The sequence below is a fragment of the Ranitomeya imitator genome, chromosome 3, assembly GCF_032444005.1.
Source record: "Ranitomeya imitator isolate aRanImi1 chromosome 3, aRanImi1.pri, whole genome shotgun sequence".
NCBI lineage: Eukaryota > Metazoa > Chordata > Amphibia > Anura > Dendrobatidae > Ranitomeya > Ranitomeya imitator.
Window position 1 is genome coordinate 506,272,241 of NC_091284.1, and position 21,302 is coordinate 506,293,542.

Sequence of the window (21,302 nt, forward strand, 5' to 3'; positions counted from 1 at the left end):
ATGCTATGTATTTTAAGGAAAATAAAAAAAATTTTTTAGGGTGGGAACATTTAATTTTCTATTGCTATTTTTTTTGCAGCTGATTTATATAATGTGTCCCAGAAAAGCCTCCACTATGTTGGCAGATAGCCAGAGATCATGTGATTGCTAGGTCCTACAGAAACATTGACAATGCTTCTGCACACCACATAGAGCTCATTGAGTACTATGTAGCTAGCGGCACAATGGAAGACAGAAGAGGTAATAAACTGCTTCTGTCTTCTCCCCAGGGTCCCCGGCTGACAGATGGGCCCAGCACCTGCTTCTGCTAGATTGTAGGAGCAAGAGCTTTAACACCACACCGTCAATTTACAATAGTGTGGGTTTAGAACTCAGGACAAGCGCTGTGAATCTATGATGCTTCGACATTATCAGGTTAAATTGCAGCTCACTTATTTTCCAAATCTTTTGGAATATGAGTTTCTTGCTGGTACCATTTTCATATTATTGTTCAGCATTCTGTTTCTGCTTTGACGGTAAATCCAGATTGTTTCAGATTAACTACATCAGTTCTCCTAACGAACATCAACTCACCAAGCATGATATGATGTCTGAGCAATTTCACTTCCAATTTAAATGTGGCTCTTTGAAACAGGGATCCCACAGGCTTAACATAATGGAATACTATGTATATTTAAGAATAAATATATATTTGTCCTTACTTCTTAAATTTCCCCAGCGCATTCGTCTCAAAGACAACTGGGATCTCCGTCTTTGACATTGGTGGCACAACATGAGAAAGTGGGCTGGTTTGCTGCAGCTCTTCGCAATCAATCTCCACTTGAACCCAGATGTACGTGGGAAGACTGTTTATGATATTCATTTCTTTAACTGATGTGGAGCGAATGCAGACTTCACCAAAGTCTATTGTAGTAGGACCTGTAAGAGTTAAAATGAAAGTGCAAGAAAATGTTAAAAACTTCAAAAAGACAAATTTAATTAAATTCTGATAAGCTCTGCTGCATTTTTATGTAAGAGTCTGGGAAAAAATAAATAAGCTACCTGCCGAACTAGTTCAAGCCATTCATATATTAATTTTCAGAGATGTCGACTTCCTTGCACATTTATATATTTATCTCTAGCATTAATTGTATAGTTGAACATCTTAAGTTTGAATACAGTCTGAAAAGAACAATTATTGTTCAGGGCCTTTTGCTTACATAATTCATGTGTTATGTCTTACCGATAAGTATGCGGTGAAGTTGCTGAGGTGTCAGAACAAGACTGCAGTCTTCCTTCTCCGTTGAAGTGCGGGGCATTGCATTAAGACCTTCATTAATCTATGGGAAATGTCAGAATGCATAGTGATAAAAAATATTGTTGTATCCTGGTCAGAGCATCATGAACATCGAATACACCAAAGCCTGTACACACAGTGTGTGCTACAGAAGCGGACATATTATTGGCGCAAAGTGTGCCACACCGGGGTCCAGGAGGTAAATGGGTTGACTATCACCTTCAAATCAGCAAGCAGGTCCTCTCACAGACACAAAGATATCAGGAGTGCTGAAGTAAGACGAGGCAGATCACAATGCCATCAACCTTCTCTATCTGATCTATTAATGGAGATAGCAGGGGTTCTGAGGTAAGGCGAGGCTGCTCACACTGCTGTCCACCCTGTTTATCTGACCTAATACTGGAGGTACCAGGAGTGGTGAGATAAGAAAAGTCTGCTCACATTGCTCTTCACCTTGTCTATCTGATCTATTACTAGAGATACCTGGGGTACGGAGGTAAGAAGAGGCTACTCACACTGCTGTCCACTCTGTCTATCAGATTTATTACTAAAGATATCATGGTTTCTGAGGAAAGAAGAGACTGCTCACATTGTTGTTCATCCTTCCATCCTGTCTATCTGACCTAATACTGGAGATACCAGGGGTGCTGAGGTAAGAAAAGGCTATTCACACTGTTGTCCACTCTATCTGATTTAATATTGGAGATACCAGCGGTTCCGATGTAAGAAAAGGCTGCTCACACTGCTGTCCACCCTATCTGTCTGATCTAATACTGGAGATACCAGGGGTGCACTGCTGCTGTAAGAAGAGGCTGCTTACACTGCTGTCCACTTTCTCTATCTGATCTATAACTAGAGATACCAGGAGTGCTGAGGAAAGAAGAGGCTGCTCACATTGTTGTCCAACCTTCCCACAAAGGTAATGAAAAATACCAAACATACAAATATACGCACACATACAACAGAGGAATGCAGCAGGGAGTGGAGGATGGGGTTAAACCAAAGTAGGAGAAGAAAGAGAATTATCACACACTCAAAACCTATAAACAGTCACAGATAAATCCACCAACTATCTTCTCTAATAATAACCAAAAACAACCTCCAGCCATGCAGCAAAAGCAACTCTGACAATGAGTGCTAGCCAGGGCCCAGTTTATATAGCAGATGAGAGTGGCTAACGGTGCAGAGCTGAAAGCTTTAATGCTCCAGGAGCTCTCAACTGAGCAGATTAACTACTGCACTGCTAAGAGAAATTTACACCGATTAATAAGAACATAAAGTGCTTCTAATCAGTGCAGGAGTAGAAGAAATCAGACCCTGTGGTCTTCTGGCTCCTCTCTGTCGCAGTAAACCCTTGACACTGTCTATCTGACCTAATAATCGAGATACAGGGTTTCTGCTGTCCACACTGTTTATCTGATCTATCTCTCTACATCACACCTCAGCACTTGGGCACTTGATCCCATCATATCCCACCTCACCAATGCAATAATTCCAGATCAAACACATGTGTTCTACCTATTGTTAACTTCTAGCACCTTCTTTCTGTTTATAAACATGCCACAATCACACCTGGAGAAATTATACCTCAACTCAACATCTATGTCCAACTATTTTCCCATATCGCTGCTCCCATTTACCTACAAACTCCTTGAACAGCATGTCCATGCTGAATTTTCCTTCTACCTCTCACCTAACTCACTCTTTGACAACCTACAATCCGGCTTCCATCCCCACCACGCCAAAATTGCCCTGACCAAAAACTACTCACTTACCGCCAAAGCTAACAAGCAAATATCTATACTCCTCCTCCAAGACCTGTCCTCTGCCTTTAATAAAGTCAACTATTCTGTCCTACTACAGATCCTCTCTTCCCTTTGAGTCAAAGATCTTGCCCTCTCCTGGATCTCCTTTTTAACCGCATATTTAGCATCTCCCATTCACATACTACCTTCTTATCTCGCCCATTTTCTTTGTAGTGTCCCTCAATGCTCTATCTTGGAACCCCTATTGTCTCCACTGCCTCAGAGTAACCATCAACTCTGCTCTGTCCTTCAAACTACACATCCAAGCTCTTACCACTTCTTGCCACCTTCAACTTAAAAATATTTCCAAAATCTGTCCTTTCCTCAACCCCGAATCTACTAAAATGTTAGTGCATGACCAGATCATTTCCCTTTCTCAACTCCTGTGGTACCCTCCTCTGTGGTCTCCCTGCTAACAGCCTCTCCAGTATGTCCCTAAATCTGCTGCCTGTTCACCACCAGAGCTGCTGTAATCCCCCAACCCCTGCCCAGTGGTCAGCACTCATAGCAAGTGAGCATTTCTGCTACACACAGAGGATACGATCTGATCATCGCCTGTGTGTAGCAGAGGTGATCGGGTTATCGCAGCTTCTAATCTCCTATGGAGATTATTGAAACAAGTGAAAAGTAAAAAAAAAATATTTTTTAAAATATAGAAAACATTTTTAAAAAGTTTAAATCACCTCCTATTTGTCCCATTCAAAATAAAACAATAAAAAATAGACATATTTGGCATCACTGCATTCAGAATTGCCTGATCTATCAAGATATAAAAAGAATTAATACGATCGGTAAACGGCGTAGCGAAAAACAAAGTCAAAACGTCAGAATTACTTTTTTGGGGAATTATCTAGCTGGGAGGCACGCTCTCACGAGAAATTCAAGGATTCTTGGCTTCCGTGGGAGGTGTTTTTATCCCCTACTCTTGGACTTGGGGCGGAGGATCCCCCTTGAGGAATTCATCTACTAGTCCCCTACCAAGAGTTCTGTTTGGCCCTTCCTACTTATCTTTTCTTTAGCAAGACGCGATGACCGTCCTGACTCTATTTTTTGCATGTTCCAGCCATTTTCTTTGCCGTCCACTCCTCCTTCACCTCATCTGAATTCAATTATATCCACGGTAAATTAGTCCTTCCGTCTCACCCTCTAGCCTTACAAATTTTTATCATAACTCGTACTGTTTCTAGGGCTAGTTCTTTGCAGTCCTGAAATTTTGTTCTAAGTTCTGTAAGCTCAACTGTCTTCACTTTCTAGGGAATGTATACGTTTAATCCATCTGCCATGAATATCCTTAGACATATTATAATATGACAAATACCCGTATTTCTTGACATGAGAGCAAATGTTAACTGTTTTATTACTGTTAATTGAAAACTTAAATAAAGAATTTCAAAAAAAAAAAAAAAAAGAATTTTTTTTTGTTCACCACAACTTTGCATTAAAATGCATCAACAGGCGATCAAAAGTTTATATCTATACCAAAATGGTATCATTAAAAACATCAGCTCAGCACATCAAAAATAAGCCCTCACCCAGCCTCAGATCACGAAAAATAGAGACGCTACGGGTTTTAAAACATGACGCAATTTATTTTTTTTTAACAAATTTTGGATTATTTTTTCATCACTTAAACAGAAAAAAACCTGTACATATTTGGTATCTACAAACTCATACTGAACTTGAGAATCATAGTGGCAGGTCAGTTTTAGCATTTGATGAACATGCTAAAAGAAATCCAAAAAACAGTTGTGGAATTGCACTTTTTTTGCTATTTCACTGCACTTGGAATTTTTTTCCCATTTTCCACAGTACATGATATGGTAAAACCAATGGCGTCATTCAAAAGTACAACTTGCCTCACAAAAAAACAAGCCCACACATGGACATATTGATGGAAAAATAAAAAAGTTATGGCTCTGGGAAGAAGGGGAGCGAAAAACAGAAATGCAAAAACAAAAAAGGTCTGTGGTGTGAAGGGGTTAAGCTAAGATACATTTTGTCCTCTGGCGGAGGACCAAAATATAGTTGGTGTCTGTTGTGGCACATTGGCTGACATGTTTAAATCATTACTAGAGATGGGCGAACCCGAAAAGTAAAGTTCTGGGTTCGTAATGAACACCTACTGTTCAGGCATGGACTTCACCAGGAAGTCCGGGCTACTGTTTAGGTTCGACTCCCCCCGAACATCGGTTGTTTCTTGAGCTGTTATGCACATGACAGCGCAGCAAACACTGCCTCTGATTGGCGGTAAAATTATTTCCACTGGTCAGGCAGCCACGGTTCCCACACTGTTATCGGAGGTAAAAAGTTTACGTCCAGTCACTGGCATCGGCTAAAGGGTTTATTGCTCCCATCAGCCTACGCCTGCTGCTGTTAATAACAGCGAGAGCTGGCGGTGGCTGATGGGAGTATTCATCAGTCGCCTGTGCTCTAAATAATTTTAAAACAAAAACCAGCGTGGGTTCCCCTGTATTTTTAATAATCAGCCAGGCATAACTGACAGCTGCAGAGGGCAACCCTCAGCTGTAAGCTTTAGCAAGGTTAGTTATCAAGAATAGAAAGGTCCAACACAGTTTTTTTTAATTCACCAGAGTTCACCAGGAGAAATTTCTCCCAGTGAACATTCTGAGCTCAGAGCTGCGCCGTGAGACTTTTTCTGACTGTGTTAACGGTGATCTCACCGAGGTTACAACAGTTCAGGGACCCGGCTGGGAATGTAGCCTCAGTGACTGGCGGTAACCTCAATGATTATAAACATAAGGATGAATGACCTCAAGGAGATCAAAACATCCAACACCGCGGAGACACCATCACGTGTTTCTCAACGCAGTGATCCAGAACACTGCCCCCATCCCTCATCGGAAATATGCAAATGCATGTAGAAAAGCCGCGGAGACACCATCACGTGTTTCTCAACACAAGCAATAAATAGCCAGGTCTTTCACCGGGAAGGAACAACCACGGGAAGGGCAGCATCCAAAAAGGAAAACCACCTATGCCAAAACATGGTGTCCATACACAGACAGCTGTTTTGGGGTATTTGCCCCTCATCAGTGTGGAGTAGGAAACTGTCTATTAGGAGCAGTGCCTAGTAAAAGGACTATAAACATAAGGATGATGGTGTCTCCGCGGTGTTGGATGTTTTGATCTCCCCGAGGTCATTCATCCTTATGTTTATAGTCCTTTTACTAGGCACTGCTCCCAATAGCCAGTTTCCTACTCCACACTGATGAGGGGCAAATACCCCAAAACAGCTGTCTGTGGATGGACACCATGTTTTGGCATAGGTGGTTTTCCTTTTTGGATGCTGCCCTTCCCGTGGTTGTTCCTTCCCGGTGAAAGACCTGGCTATTTATTGCTTGTGTTGAGAAACACGTGATGGTGTCTCCGCGGCTTTTCTACATCGTAACCTCAATGATGTCATCGCTGATCACTGAGGCTGAGCTCGCAGAAGCTCATTCCTCAGTGGTTCTCAGCCTGGACGGTCACATTTTGGCACCGTCCAGGTTGAAAAATGGTTATCCCCAGACATGGATTACGGCGTGGGACAGAACACAGACAGGTGAGGGATATTGTTTTTTATTTTTGTTTTATTACAGGAGATGAAGGCTTCTATGGAATAGGTGTTAGGTGAGTAAAATTGTGTTTGTTATTTTTAAATAAAAAAGGAAAATAATAATAATAACAATAATAATAATAAAAATAGATGTGCCTTTTCGGGGCAGCTGCTGGCTGCAATTTTTAGGCTGGGGGTGCCAATATCCTTACCAGCCTGAGAATACCAGCCCCCAGTTGTCTGGTTTAGCTTGGCTGGTTGTCAAAAATGGGGGAGACCAAATGCCGTTTTTTTTATTATTTGTTTAAATAATTTAAAAAAACAGCATGAGGGCCCCTCTATTCTTGATAACCAGCCTTGCTAAAGCTGGCAGCTGAGGGTTGCTGCCCGCAGCTGTCAGTTTTGCAATACAGGGGAACTGACGTTTTTTTTGCTTAAATTATTTATTTAGAGCACAGGTGTCAGCTGATGAATACTCCCATAAGCTGACGCCAGTGACCGAAGGTAAACTTTGACAGAACATGACAACGTGGCAAACATTGGATGTTCTGGCCCCCTATTCAAGGTTTGGCTCTGGGTACTGTTCTGGTACCCGAACCCAAACTTTGTTAACTGTTCCACCAAAACTGAACATCCAAGGGTCCACCCATCTCTAATCATTACTACTAAAATCTATGAGACAGATGTTTCAATATCTCTCATGACAGATATTTAAATATCTTCCATAAACTTTATGGAAGAAATAAAACGCACATGTGCAATCAATTTGGTGGAAACAAGAACTGGGCAATGCTACTCTCGAAATAGTGGGAGTCTCAGCATTCATACCACATGATCAGCATTTGTATCATGTGTGGGGTCCAGGAACACCCCTTCAATATCCCAAAAGAAGCAAGCAGCTGTGGTTTGTGTGCGACTGTTTAATTTGTAGAAGTATTAGACAAAATAGAGTAAACATGGATGGACAGTAACCTTTCGACTGTAAGACACTTACCTCTCGTGTTATGGATCTGGACTCTCCAGTAGCAAGTTGCCGAGTGGTCAGCATGCGTCCTTTACTAGGAGCTGATTTAGTTTGCTGCTGTTCATTAAAGAACTTAGAAAGTGGAGTACTAGGAGACTGAAGTCCGGCTGCTGGGGTAATGCCAATGTCTACATCATTATTCACTTCTTCAAATGCCCTAGAAAGAACAGAGACTAATAACTAACAATGGAAGCTGCTTCTGTTGTGGACAGAAAGTGACGCTTCCTTCTCCAAAATAATTCAAATACATTATTTTACCAAGAATCTAGGGAATCTGACAGCTGATACATGCTGCCCAATCCACAGGTAGCTTGTATCAGACACAGCAGCATTTCAGAGAAAAAGATGCTTTAAAAGCCGCCGGCAACCGGCCTGTTTGACTAATCTCCAGTGCGACTCAGTCCCCGGTGGCTGCTTACCACCAGGACCCCTGAAGGGATCGATCTTTCCTTATACACACATACAGGGAGAGACCTGTCACTTAAGAGGAGTGGACAGGGAAAAGCCGAGAGGAAAATTGATGTCAAGACACAAAAAGTTGCAAAATTTATGTAAAACTCGGAATTTGTGCCTAAATTTTGTAACTTTTCAATGTTTTACATCAAAATTCTGTCAAGAATGCTTTGATAAATTGGCTCATCTCTTCAAAATTGTGTCAAACATTATTTCAAACCTCAGATCTGTAAACCTCAACAAAAAATACTTAGATTACTAATTTTCTCTTGAAAACCACGTCAGCTTTGTGTGCCTAAAATAAAAACTGTGTGGGAACATACCCTAAGGCCTCATTCAGACAAGCAACTGTTTTTCACATACGTGTACTATCTCTGTTTTTCATGGATAGAACATGTATTTATTGTAGTTTATGAGGCAGTTCACAAAGTGTTTCTGTTTTTGATTAAAGTCAAAGATCAATATCTCACATACAAGTTTATGAAAATCCCAAACTGCACATGGATCTGTGTTCATGTGTGCTGTCCGGTTTTAATAATGTATAGAGCAGGAAAAGCAGTGCACCACAGACTGCCCAGGAGTTGGCGGATGCTTTAGTCCAGGTCTGGGAGGAGATCCTTCAGGAGAACATCCGCTGCCTCATCAGGAGCATGCCCAGGCAATGTAGGGAGGTCATTACAAGCACGTGGAGACCACACAAACTAAATTCAGACATATATGACATATTAATTTTGATTTCCACTGATCAATTTTATGTTTTTTTTTGTTCTCAATACATTTCATTAGGTAATGAATAAACATTTGGAATATTTCATCCAGTGATATCTAGGATGTGGTATTTTAGTGTTCCACGTAATATATAGCACAACCCACGTAATATATAGCACAGCCCACGCAGTATATAACACAGGCCAAGTAGTATATAACACAGCCCATGCAGTATATAACACTGCCCACGCAGTATATAACATAGGCCACGTAGTATATAACATAGCCCACGCAGTATATAACACAGCCCACATAGTATATAGCAGTGTAGGCACCATTTCCCTGTTAAAAAAAATTAAAATAAAAAATAGTTATGCACTCACCCTCCGGTGTCCAGCGAAGCTGTGCCGATGCGCGCGACGCTGCCGCCAGCTTCCGTTTTCAGTGATGCATTGCGAAATTACGCAGATGACGTAGTGTTCTCGTGAGACCGCTAAGTCATCTGGGTAATTTCGCAATGCATCACTGGGAATGGGAGCTGGCGGTTGCATCACCGGCATCGGTGGACGTTGGAAGGTGAGAATAGCACAATTTTTTATTTTTTTTAATTATTTTTAACATTGTATCTTTTTACTATTGATGCTGCATAGCCAGCATCAATAGTAAAAAGTTGGTCTGGGATGGGGCGACACACTGGCACTGACTGGAGGGGAGTAGCGAGGGGGCAATGACTGGAGGAGAGTAGGGAGGGGCCAATTCACAGCCGGCCTAAGCCTGTCGCCTGCCAGCCGCAACCAATCAGCGACGCAGGATTTCCGTTACAGACAAAAAGACTAACAGACAGACAAACAGATGGAACTACCCCTTAGACGATTATATAGATAGATATTGTGATGGTGTGATATGCTATATGGGTATCATTTTTGTTTATATTTCTATTTTACCTATTTTCATGGTGTTCTCTTGTAGAAGGGGTTATTTGCTAATTGATGAATGGCTGTTGCTGCCATCTAATATCAGCCCCCACAGCACTGTATTGTGTGCTAATATGCTAATGACATGTTGACCTATCTTGTTGAAACCATGAGCCCCTGAGACCTTCCCTCTCCTGACATGTGAGTGAGGAGGGAGACTTAAAATATCAGAGGGGGAGATACAGATGAGTCCTGTGTGGAATGATGATGTGTTCACAGCATCTCAGAGAGAAAGAAGTGTATATGGACTATGCTATCCTCTGTCTGCTGTCTGTTACTGAACTGCATTCAGGTTCTGGACTATTTTATCCTTTGTGTGGTGGATCGTATATGGACCTTTCGTATTTTTGCCTAAATAAAGGTCTTGGAATAGTTTACTATACTCTAGCTCTGTTGATTGTGTGATACTGGAGAAGGACCCTGTGACAGATATATCTACTATATAATTGTCTAAGGGTCACTTCCGTCTTTCTGTCTCTGTCCTTCTGTCTGTCACGAATATTCATTGGTCGCGGCCTCTGTCTGTCATGGAAATCCACGTCGCTGATTGGTAGTGGCAAAACAGCCACGACCAATCAGCGACAGGCACAGTCCAGAAGAAAATGGCCGCTCCTTCCTCCCCGCATTCAATGCCCAGCGCCCGCATACTCCCCTCCAGTCAGCGCTCACACAGGGTTAATGGCAGTGTTGACCGCAGTTTAACGCACTCGGTTAATGCTGCTATTAACCCTGTGTGACCAACTTTTTACTATTCATGCTGCCTATGCAGCATGAATAGTAAAAATATCTAATGTTAAAAAAAATAAAAAATAGTTACATACTCACCCTCGATTGGCCCCTGGATTGAAGCGACCGGTTACCGATGCTCCTTGTGACGCCCCGGTGACCGCTCCATGAATTGCGGTCTCGCGAGATGATGACGTGTGATCTCGCAAGACCGCTACGTCATCATCTCGCGAGACCGCAATGCACTCTTCAGACCGGAGCGCGCGACGAGCATCGGTAACCAGCCGCTTCGATCCGGAAGGTGAGTATGTAACTATTTTTTATTTTAATTCTTTTTTTTAACAGGGATATGGTGCATATTACGTGACTGGCCAATATACTACGTGACTGGGCAGTATTCTACGTGATTGTGCTGTATACTACCTGCTCTGTGCTGTATACTATGTGACTGGGCAATATACTATGTGGCTGGGCAATATACTATGTGGCTGGGCAATATACTATGTGGCTGGGCAATATACTATGTGGCTAGGCAGTATACTATGTGGCTGGGAAGTATACTACGTGACTACGCGTCTGTGCTGTATACTACGTGGCTCTGTGCAGTATACTACATGACTGGGCAATATACTATGTGGCTGGGCAATATATTATGTGGCTGGGCAATATTCTATGTGGCTGGGCAATATACTATGTGATTAAGCAATATACTACATGGACATGCACATTCTAGAATACCCGATGCGTTAGAATCGGGCCACCATCTAGTATATATATATATATATATATATATATATATATATATATATATATATATATATATATATATATATATATATATATATATATATATATATATATATATATATTGTAGCGTGGCTAAAGGATGTCTAATCGATGGGAGATATGTGTCTTATAGATGGCTTGTTGCTGTGATGTAACCATGGCTACCTATATGTGTTTCAGGACCTGTGGTGATGTCACAACCACATGTCTGGTCATGTGATGGGTTCTGGGTGTGGTTAGACATATAAAAGAAAGCCTAATGCTTAACACAGGTAGGTATGTGTGGAGGTGAAACCCTCCTGAGTGTGTTACGGCTTCAGGATTGAGCCGGATGAACTGGACACTTGTTTTTCTTTACCTGAACCAAAGGCTATTTGTTTTCTGTTGTTTGCCACATGGTTTATGAAGCAATAAACCCAGTGAACTTTAAAGGAACACGTCTCCTGAGTGTCAGCCGTCGCAGCTGAGTGAGTGAAATCCCTACAATTGGTGGTAGACGTGCGAGCAGCGTTCCCAGCGGAGACGTGAGTTTATTTTGAATGTCCTGGGTCAAGGCTGTTGCAAGCCAGCAAGCATTGCCGGAGAAAATGGAGGACCTGCTGAAACAATTGGTCCAGATGCAGTCACAGCAGGAGAAAAGGCAGCAAGAGACCAACAGGCTGTTGATGCAGCAGATACAACAGAGCCAGCAGGAGCAACGGCAGCAGATGCAACAAAGCCAGCAGGAGCAACGGCAGCAGTTACAACAGAGCCAGCAGCAGATGCAGCAGAGCCAGCAGAAGCAACGGCAGCAGATGCAGCAGAGCCAGCAGGAGCATCAGCAGCAGATGCAGCTTCTGGCAACCGCCATCCAGGGCAAGGCGAGCGCCCCAACCCCAGGTTTGGCTGATGACACCCACGTCCGGAAAACGGTAAGACGCGCATTGCAGAAAATGACTCCCGGGGATGATGTTGAGGCCTTCCTGACGGTGTTTGAGAGGGTCGCTGAGAGGGAAAAACTTCCGCCAGAGCAGTGGGCAGAGGTACTTGCGCCATACCTGATGGGAGAACCCCAGAAGGCGTACTATGATTTGACCTTGCAGGATGCCAAAGAGTATCACAAATTGAAAGCCGAGATTCTCGCACGTTTGGGGGTGACACTGACTGTCAGGGCACAGCGAGTTCACTCCTGGGGCTATCACCGGGACAAACCACCTCGTTCCCAAATGTTTGATCTGTTGCACCTGGTCCAGAAATGGCTGCAGCCAGAGTCCTCTGCGCCTGCACAGATGGTAGAACGGGTGATGATGGATCGGTTTGTCCATTCCCTCCCGAGGCCTATACAGTCTTGGGTTGCCCAGGGTGATCCCCAGAATGCCGACGAGCTGATCGGACTGGTTGAGAGGTACCAAGGGTTGGAAGGCTCCTTCGGGAGGCAGCCCATGCCGTACTGGGGATCCCAGAAGGCAGCTGAGTCCCAAAAAGGGGTGGTGCGTCCAAGGTCACAAAGGGCGGGGGAGGTGGTGCCCAAGGTCCCCACGGGTGATATTATTTGTTGGAGGTGCCACAAGCCAGGACATATAGCTGCCCGTTGTTCCCAAACCACTGAGCAGATGGACTGCAGCATGGGACGCCGTTGTTCATACTATGCGTATCCAGCTTGCAGTGTGAACTCTCCGCCCAACGAGGGACCTCAAGCATGTCCCGTGAAGGTGAACGGTCAAGCAGTAACGGCACTGTTAGACTCGGGGAGCCTAGTGACCCTGGTGAGGGCCACTTTTCCTCTCCACCTGCTCCCGGGAAAGAAGGTCGGAGTGCGGTGCATACATGGTGATGCAAAGGACTACCCTGTGGCCAGTGTGAACATTGAAACGACATGTGGCACGGAGTCCCACATAGTCGGCGTCGTTCAGGACTTGTTGCACCCTATAATTATTGGCCGGGATTTCTGTTTGTTTTGGGATTTGTGGGGGAAAGGTTCTGAGCTCCCTAGCAAGAGTAGGGAACCAGTGAACCCGGGAAGGGTGGTGCCACACCCAGAGTCAGACAGATTTCCTTTTTGTGTCCTGGCTGGAGATGAGGAGGAAGTGTCCCCTGCATCTGACATTCTGGAGTTAGAGGTATCCGGTGAAAATTTTGGGACTGCCCAACATAGGGACCCCACTCTGAGGGAAGCCTTTAATAATGTCACAGTTATTGACGGGGTGGTACAGGAGCCGGGGGCAGACACAAGATTTCCCCATTTTCTAATGAGCAGGGAGTTGTTGTACCGGGTCACGAAAATAAGGGAGGAGTTGGTAGAGCAGTTGGTAGTGCCGGGTCCATATAGACGGAAGGTGTTGGACATGGCCCATTCACACATCTTGGGTGGACACCTAGGGGTGGAAAAAACGCAGGAACGGGTTGTGCAGAGGTTCTATTGGCCTGGGTGCCACCGGGAAATAGTGAACTATTGCAGGTCCTGCCCTACATGTCAGCTAACTGCTCCCACTCCTCATTTCCGGAACCCCCTTGTGCCACTGCCCATTATTGAGGTGCCATTCGAGAGAATTGCCATGGACTTGGTCGGTCCCTTAGTTAAATCAGCCCGGGGCCATCAGTATATATTAGTCATCCTGGACTACGCCACACGCTATCCTGAGGCAATTCCCTTGAGAAATTCTTCTTCAAAGAGTATAGCTCGCGAGTTGGTCCATGTCTTTTCCCGGACAGGTCTGCCGAAGGAGATCCTGACTGACCAGGGGACACCTTTCATGAGCAAGGTGATGAGGGAACTATGCAAAGCCCTGAAAATCTCCCAGTTGAGGACCTCGGTGTACCATCCCCAGTCAGATGGCCTTGTTGAGAGATTTAACAAGACACTGAAAAGCATGCTGAGAAAAGCTATAGAGAAAGACGGTAGAGACTGGGATTGTCTCTTACCCTATTTGATGTTTTCCATTCGTGAAGTTCCACAGGCCTCCACAGGTTTCTCACCGTTTGAGCTTCTGTATGGCCGACATCCACGAGGACTCCTGGATATAGCCAAGGAAACCTGGGAAGCCGAAGTCACGCCCCACAGAAGCGTCATTGAGCATGTGGCCCTGATGCAGCAGAGGATTGCAAAGGTGATGCCTATCGTGAAAGAACACCTTCTCCAAGCACAAGAAGCTCAGGCCAGGGTCTACAACCGGTCTGCAAGAGTGAGGCAATTCAATCCGGGAGACCGAGTTCTTGTGTTAGTTCCGACAGTGGAAAGCAAGTTCTTGGCCAAATGGCAAGGGCCATATGAGGCCCGTCGAGAAATAGTCTCCAAGGAAGTGGAGCGTATGTTGAAGCTTGGAGTCATTGAGGAATCCAAGAGCGGTTGGTCGAGCCCAATTGTCCTGGTCCCAAAACCTGATGGGGAGTGGAGATTTTGCAACGACTATAGGAAGTTGAATGAGGTCTCCAAGTTCGACGCATATCCCATGCCCCGAGTTGATGAGCTCATCGAAAGGCTTGGGCCCGCCAGGTACATAACCACCTTGGATTTGACGAAGGGGTATTGGCAGATCCCCATGGCACAGGAAGCCAAGGAGAAGACGGCGTTTTCTACACCAGATGGATGCTTCCAGTATGTCCGGATGCCATTTGGCCTACAGGGAGCTCCGGCCACCTTCCAAAGGGCTATGGATAGAGTCCTTGCACCCCACAAGGCATACGCTGCTGCGTACCTAGATGATATCGTCATCTTTAGCCCGGACTGGGAGAGTCATCTGGAGAAAGTCCAAGCGGTGTTTGATGCTATAAGAGAGGCCGGATTTACAATAAACCCGAAGAAGTGTGCATTGGGTAAAGAAGAAGCTAAGTACCTCGGATACATAGTGGGTCATGGAGAAATAAAACCCCAAATCAGTAAAGTGGAGGCAATTCAAACATGGCCAAAACCAGTTTCCAAGAAGCAAGTTAAAGCCTTCCTGGGAATCGTGGGATATTACAGGAGGTTCATCCCAAACTTCGCCACAATGGCGGCGCCTCTGACTGACCTGCTAAAAGGGACAAAATCAGTAATGGTTAAGTGGTCCGAAGAAACAGATTCAGCCTTCCAAGAAATGAAAGAGGCTTTATGTAAGCAACCCGTTCTGATGGCCCCAAACTTCAAGAAAGTGTTTATTCTTCAGACAGATGCCTCAGATGTTGGGGTGGGAGCAGTCCTTTCCCAAGAACTACATGGAGAGGAGCATCCTGTTCTCTATCTGAGTAGGAAGCTGTCCTCGTCTGAAAAGAACTACTCAGTCATTGAAAAGGAGTACTTGGCCATAAAATGGGCAGTCGACACATTACAGTACTATTTGCTGGGACGTAAATTTAGACTGATATCCGACCATGCCCCACTTAGGTGGATGAGGGAAACGAAGGGTAGAAATGCTAGGGTCACCCGTTGGTTCTTAGCCCTGCAGGACTTCTGTTTCCATGTGGAACATAGGGCCGGAAAGCTGCACGGTAATGCTGATGCCCTGTCAAGAATCCCTTGTCTAGTGGGAGAAAGTGCCAAGCCCCACGGCTTTAGGCAGAGGGGGAGGTATGTAGCGTGGCTAAAGGATGTCTAATCGATGGGAGATATGTGTCTTATAGATGGCTTGTTGCTGTGATGTAACCATGGCTACCTATATGTGTTTCAGGACCTGTGGTGATGTCACAACCACATGTCTGGTCATGTGATGGGTTCTGGGTGTGGTTAGACATATAAAAGAAAGCCTAATGCTTAACACAGGTAGGTATGTGTGGAGGTGAAACCCTCCTGAGTGTGTTACGGCTTCAGGACTGAGCCGGATGAACTGGACACTTGTTTTTCTTTACCTGAACCAAAGGCTATTTGTTTTCTGTTGTTTGCCACATGGTTTATGAAGCAATAAACCCAGTGAACTTTAAAGGAACACGTCTCCTGAGTGTCAGCCGTCGCAGCTGAGTGAGTGAAATCCCTACAATATATATATATATATATATATATATATATATATATTTATATATCTATATATATATATACTAGCTATTAAACCCGTTCTACGCCTGGGTGGCGAGCATTTATATTGGTATATGGTCTCCATCCTGGTATGTGCTGCTCCATCCTGCGCCCCCATCCTGTCATGTGCTGCTCCCATCCTGCGTCCCCATCCTGTCATGTGCTGCTCCCATCCTGCGTCCCCATCCTGTCATGTGCTGCTCCCATCCTGAGTCCCCATCCTGTCATGTGCTGCTCCCATCCTGCGTCCCCATCCTGTCATGTGCTGCTCCCATCCTGCGTCCCCATCCTGTCATGTGCTGCTCCCATCCTGCGTCCCCATCCTGTCATGTGCTGCTCCCATCCTGCGCCCCCATCCTGCCACACTCAGCTCTGCTACATCTGCCACACTCATCTCTGCTACATCTGCCACACTCTGCTCTACTACATCTGCCACACTCTGCTCTACTACATCTGCCACACTCTGCTCTACTACTTCTGCCACACTCTGCTCTACTACTTCTGCCACACTCAGCTCTGCTACATCTGCCACACTCAGCTCTGCTACATCTGCCACATTCTGCTCTGCTACATCTGCCACACTCTGCTCTGCTACGTTTGCCACACTCTGCTCTGCTACATCTGCCACATTCTGCTCTGCTACATCTGCCACACTCTGCTCTGCTACATCTGCCACACTCTGCTCTGCTACATCTGTCACACTCTGCTCTGCTCCGCTCGGCCCCGCTGCCTCTGACCCGCTCGGCCCCGCTGCCTCTGACCCGCTCGGCCCCGCTGCCTCTGACCCACTCGGCGCCGAGTGCTGGGGGGCCTGAGCAGGTGGGGACACCGGCGCGCTGTGGGGGTCAGGTGCCGGTATCGCCGCCAGCTCAGGCCCCCCAGCAGTTACTATATTCACCTGTCCTCCGTTCCACCGCTGCGCGCCGCCATCTTCCCGGTCCTCTGGCTGTGACTGGTCAGAGGGTGGCGCCGGCGCGCATTAAGCGTGTCATCGCGCCCTCTGAACTGAAGGTCACAGGCCGAGGACCGGGAAGATGGCGGAGCGCAGCGGTGGAACGGAGGACAGGTGAATATAGCCGATACTTACCCTCCTGGCGGTCCCTGCTTCTCTGTTGGAGATCGCGGTGTGCGTTCAGTGTTTACGCATACCGCGATCTCCCGGGAGCATCACTCTGTGAGGCCCAGACTGCGCCGGCGCTTGCGCAGTCTATAAAGGCTTCAGACAGAGTGACGCTCCCAGAGTTATATTATAGATATATATATAGTTTGTTTTTTTGTCTTACGAAGAGAATCACTTATACAAAAATCTGGCTCTCATAAAAATATGATACACAATGATAATGATAACACAGGTCTAGAAAAAAAATGCTTCAGGTGCTAAGGTTTTTGGAATGGATTTAGACTATTTTGAGGGTGCTGAATTAAAAACTCCCATTGCTTTTGCTGAATTGGTGCTAGTTTTTTAAATAATTTTGAGATAAGAAATCCAAATAATGCCCAAGTTTGTCATGATTCAGTTGGTAGTAAGTGATCAATAACCTTTCTTGTCCCTGGGCCCATATGACTTTAAGGGCCACTGTCACCCCCCTCCAGCCGTTATAAACTAAAAGAGCCACCTTGTTAGAATGCAGCATTACTGCTGCACAAGGTGGCTCTTTTAGTTTATAATGGCTGGAGGGGAGTGACAGTGGCCCTTTAAGGGTATCCAGGTTGTAACAATATTTTGTGTTTGCTTGTTTTACTAACACCATGATACAATTATATAAACATTACAATAATTTATATCTGAAGGTGAACTTCAATGTGTGCAAGAATAAGTGCACTTGTTAACACTCCTACCTGCTAGGTGTCTCTTTCAAGTAGATGGAACAACAGGAGGTGTTAAATATCACATATGCTGCTATAAACACGGGACAAAGTTACTGACAACTTTTCATTCACATCATACCTATCATTCTCTGCTTTGAGACGATTTTCTCTTCTGTTCTTTATATAATTGGTATAATAGTTCCTGTGAGTTTGTTTTAACTTTTCTTCATCTTCTGTATATGCATAATCTGGATCCACATAATTATACCTCTCAGTTTTGGTAAAAATAGTCCTAATGTGCATAAAAATTGGACCTGTTAGTTACTTCTTGCCTAATAACAACAGCAATAATAGTATTAGTCTGTATGTCTGAAAATATCCCAAATATAATGTTTGTGAAAAATAATATCTCAGTATTCTTGTAGATTGCATAATGCAATCTAAAGGCTGACAGAGTTTTCAGAGGAGGTCAAAAATGGCAAGATTGTCAATCGAAATCTGCTGCAAGAAAAGCTCCTTTTTTGGATGGGTGGGGGAGGATGTTGGAGCAAAAACTGAGCAGAAACTTTTAGATGTTCTGCTCTGTTTGTGCTTCCAAAACTCTGCAAAAAGACTTCATGTGGACAAACGAGCAGAAACTGAGTGAAACCTCTCAAAGCCCTATTCCAAATCTCCAACCTCAAGCTTAAGGGTATGTGCCCAAGACCAGGAATTTCTGCAGTTTTGACACTGCGTATGTATTCAACATCAAAACTGCAGCGGCTAGATGTTACAGCATAGTGGATGGACCACATCGCCCACAAATGTAAGGAACATGAACAATTGCAAACCTACCAAGCCATGGCCGATCACCTAAACTGACATCCCAAGTAATGAGTGAACAAATTACAGAAGCAGCCAAGATGCCCATGGTTACTCTGGAGGAGCTGCAGAGATCCACAGCTCAGGTGAGAGAATCTGTCCACATGACAACTATTCGTATTTTACTCTGAACATGTTGGTGGCAGTATCATGCTGTGTGGATGCTTTTCTTCAGCAGGGATAGGGAAGCTGGTCAGACTTGATGGGAAACAGGCAAAACAGGCCTACTTTATACCCCTCGTGTCTTCCTTATCCTACAACCCCAGTTATTCAACACTTTTAACTCCCTCTTCCACCTACCACTGCCCCTTCTGACTTCCCTAATCTCTGCCAAGGACTTTGCCACACACTTCAAAAATAAGATACACCAAACAAGGCAAGTCTTTATTGTCCGACTATCAAAACCCATTTGTATACCAGACCAAAGCCCTAATCCCATAACTTCCTTCTCCAAAATCACTGAAGGAGAGCTTACCCATCTCCCCTCCAAATCACACCTCACCATTTATGCACTTGACCCCCATCCCATCCCACCTCCTCCCTAACCTCACCACCACACTTATCATATCCCTAACCCATCTCTTCAACCTAGCACTAACTTCTGGTACCTTGCCCTCTGCTTTCGAACATGCCACGATCACACCTATCCTCAAAAAACCATCCCTTGACCCAAGCGCTATGTACATCTATCGCCCCATATCACTGCTCCCATTTGCTCCTTGAGCAACATGTCCATGCTGAACTTTCCTCTCACTTTGCATCTAACTTGCTCTTCGACAAAATGCAATCTGGCTTTCGTTCCCATCATTCCCCTGAGACTGCCCTGACCAAACTTACTAACGACTTACTTACAGCCAAACCTAACAGACAATTCTCTATACTCCTCCTTCTAGACCTGTCCTTTGCCTTCGACACAGTTGACCACTGCCTCCTACTACAGATCCTCTCTTCCTTTGGCATCAAAGACCTTGCTTTATCCTGGATATCCTAGTACCTTACCAACCGCACATTTAGCGTTTCCTACTCGCACACTACCTCCTCATCTCGCCCTATTTCTGTTGGTGTCCCTCAAGGCTCTGTCCTAGGACCCCTTCTCTTCTCCATCTATACCATTGGCCTGGGAAAACTCATAAAGTCCTATGGTTTCCAGTGCCATCTATATGCTGATGACACCCAGATCTACCTCTCTGGCCCAGATTTCACCTCTCTGCTCTCCAGAATCCCAGAGTGTCTATCAGCCATATCCTCCTTCTTCTCCTCTAGCTTCCTCAAGCTCAATGTGAACAAACCTGAGCTAATTATCTTTCCTCCATCTCGCATATCTTCCCTACCTGATCATCTATAACAATAAATGACATCACACTTCCCCTGTCCCAGAAATCAGCTGCCTCAGAGTAACCCTGTCCTTCAAACTGCACATCCAAGCTCTCACCGCAAAATTTTGTGGCTGTAGCTGCGATGGTGCAGATGTCAATCCCAGACATACACACATACATACACACACACACATTCAGCTTTATATATTAGATAATAATAATGGGAAGATGGATGAAGCTGAATACAAAGCAATCCTGCAAGAGACTTGATACTGGGACGTAGGTTCACCTTCCAGCAGGACAACGACCCTAAACATACTGCAAGAGCTACAATGGATAGTTTAGATCAAAGCATATTCATGTGTTTCAATGGCCCAGTCACAGTCCAGACTTAAAAATCATTGAAAATCTGTAGCTAAGACTTGAAAATTGCTGTTCACAGGTGTTCTACATCCAATCTCACTGAGCTAGAAGTAGTTTGCAAAAGAAAAATAGACTAAAGTTTCAGTCACTAGATGTGTAAAACTGGTAGAAACATACCCCAAAAGATTTGAGCAGTAATGGCAGAGAAAGTTGGTCCTACAAAGTATTGACTCAGGGGGGCTGAATACAAATGCATGTTACAATTTTCAAATTTATATTTGTAAAATATTTATCATTTATCATGTATCATCTCCTTCACACTTCACATGTTACTTTGTGTTGGTATATCACATAAAATCCAAATGAAAAACATTTACATTTTTGGGTACAATGGGAAAAATGTGGAAAAGTTCAAGGGGTATGATTTATCTTTTTCTTATCTGCACTCATTGTCACTAATTTGTGAACGTTTATTATGTCATGAGGCCTTATGTCCTAATTTAATTAGTTTGAATTTTTAACTTTCCATAATATAGTTGTATAATGATTCAATAAACACGTTAACAATAAAAATGGAACTCTCTGTTGTTTCTTGTTTATACCATCGTATCCTTCTATCACATAACAAAAAGGCACAATATTTCTGAATGTAAGGCGTGGACACCTCCTCATCAGGTAAACA

At 44.4% G+C, this 21,302-nt stretch overlaps 1 protein-coding gene across 1 annotated transcript in view; it reads right to left on the reverse strand.

The window, feature by feature from the left end:
- CFAP47 (cilia and flagella associated protein 47) overlaps positions 1–21,302 on the reverse strand; it is an 874,184-nt gene that overhangs the window by 787,307 nt on the left and 65,575 nt on the right. The window contains exons 12-15 of the mRNA XM_069757658.1: positions 18,220–18,372; positions 7,632–7,818; positions 1,223–1,319; positions 702–918 (exon numbers count right to left, since the gene is read on the reverse strand). Of these exons, the coding sequence (XP_069613759.1) occupies positions 702–918; positions 1,223–1,319; positions 7,632–7,818; positions 18,220–18,372 (654 nt within the window). The remainder of the gene's footprint in view (positions 1–701; positions 919–1,222; positions 1,320–7,631; positions 7,819–18,219; positions 18,373–21,302) is intronic.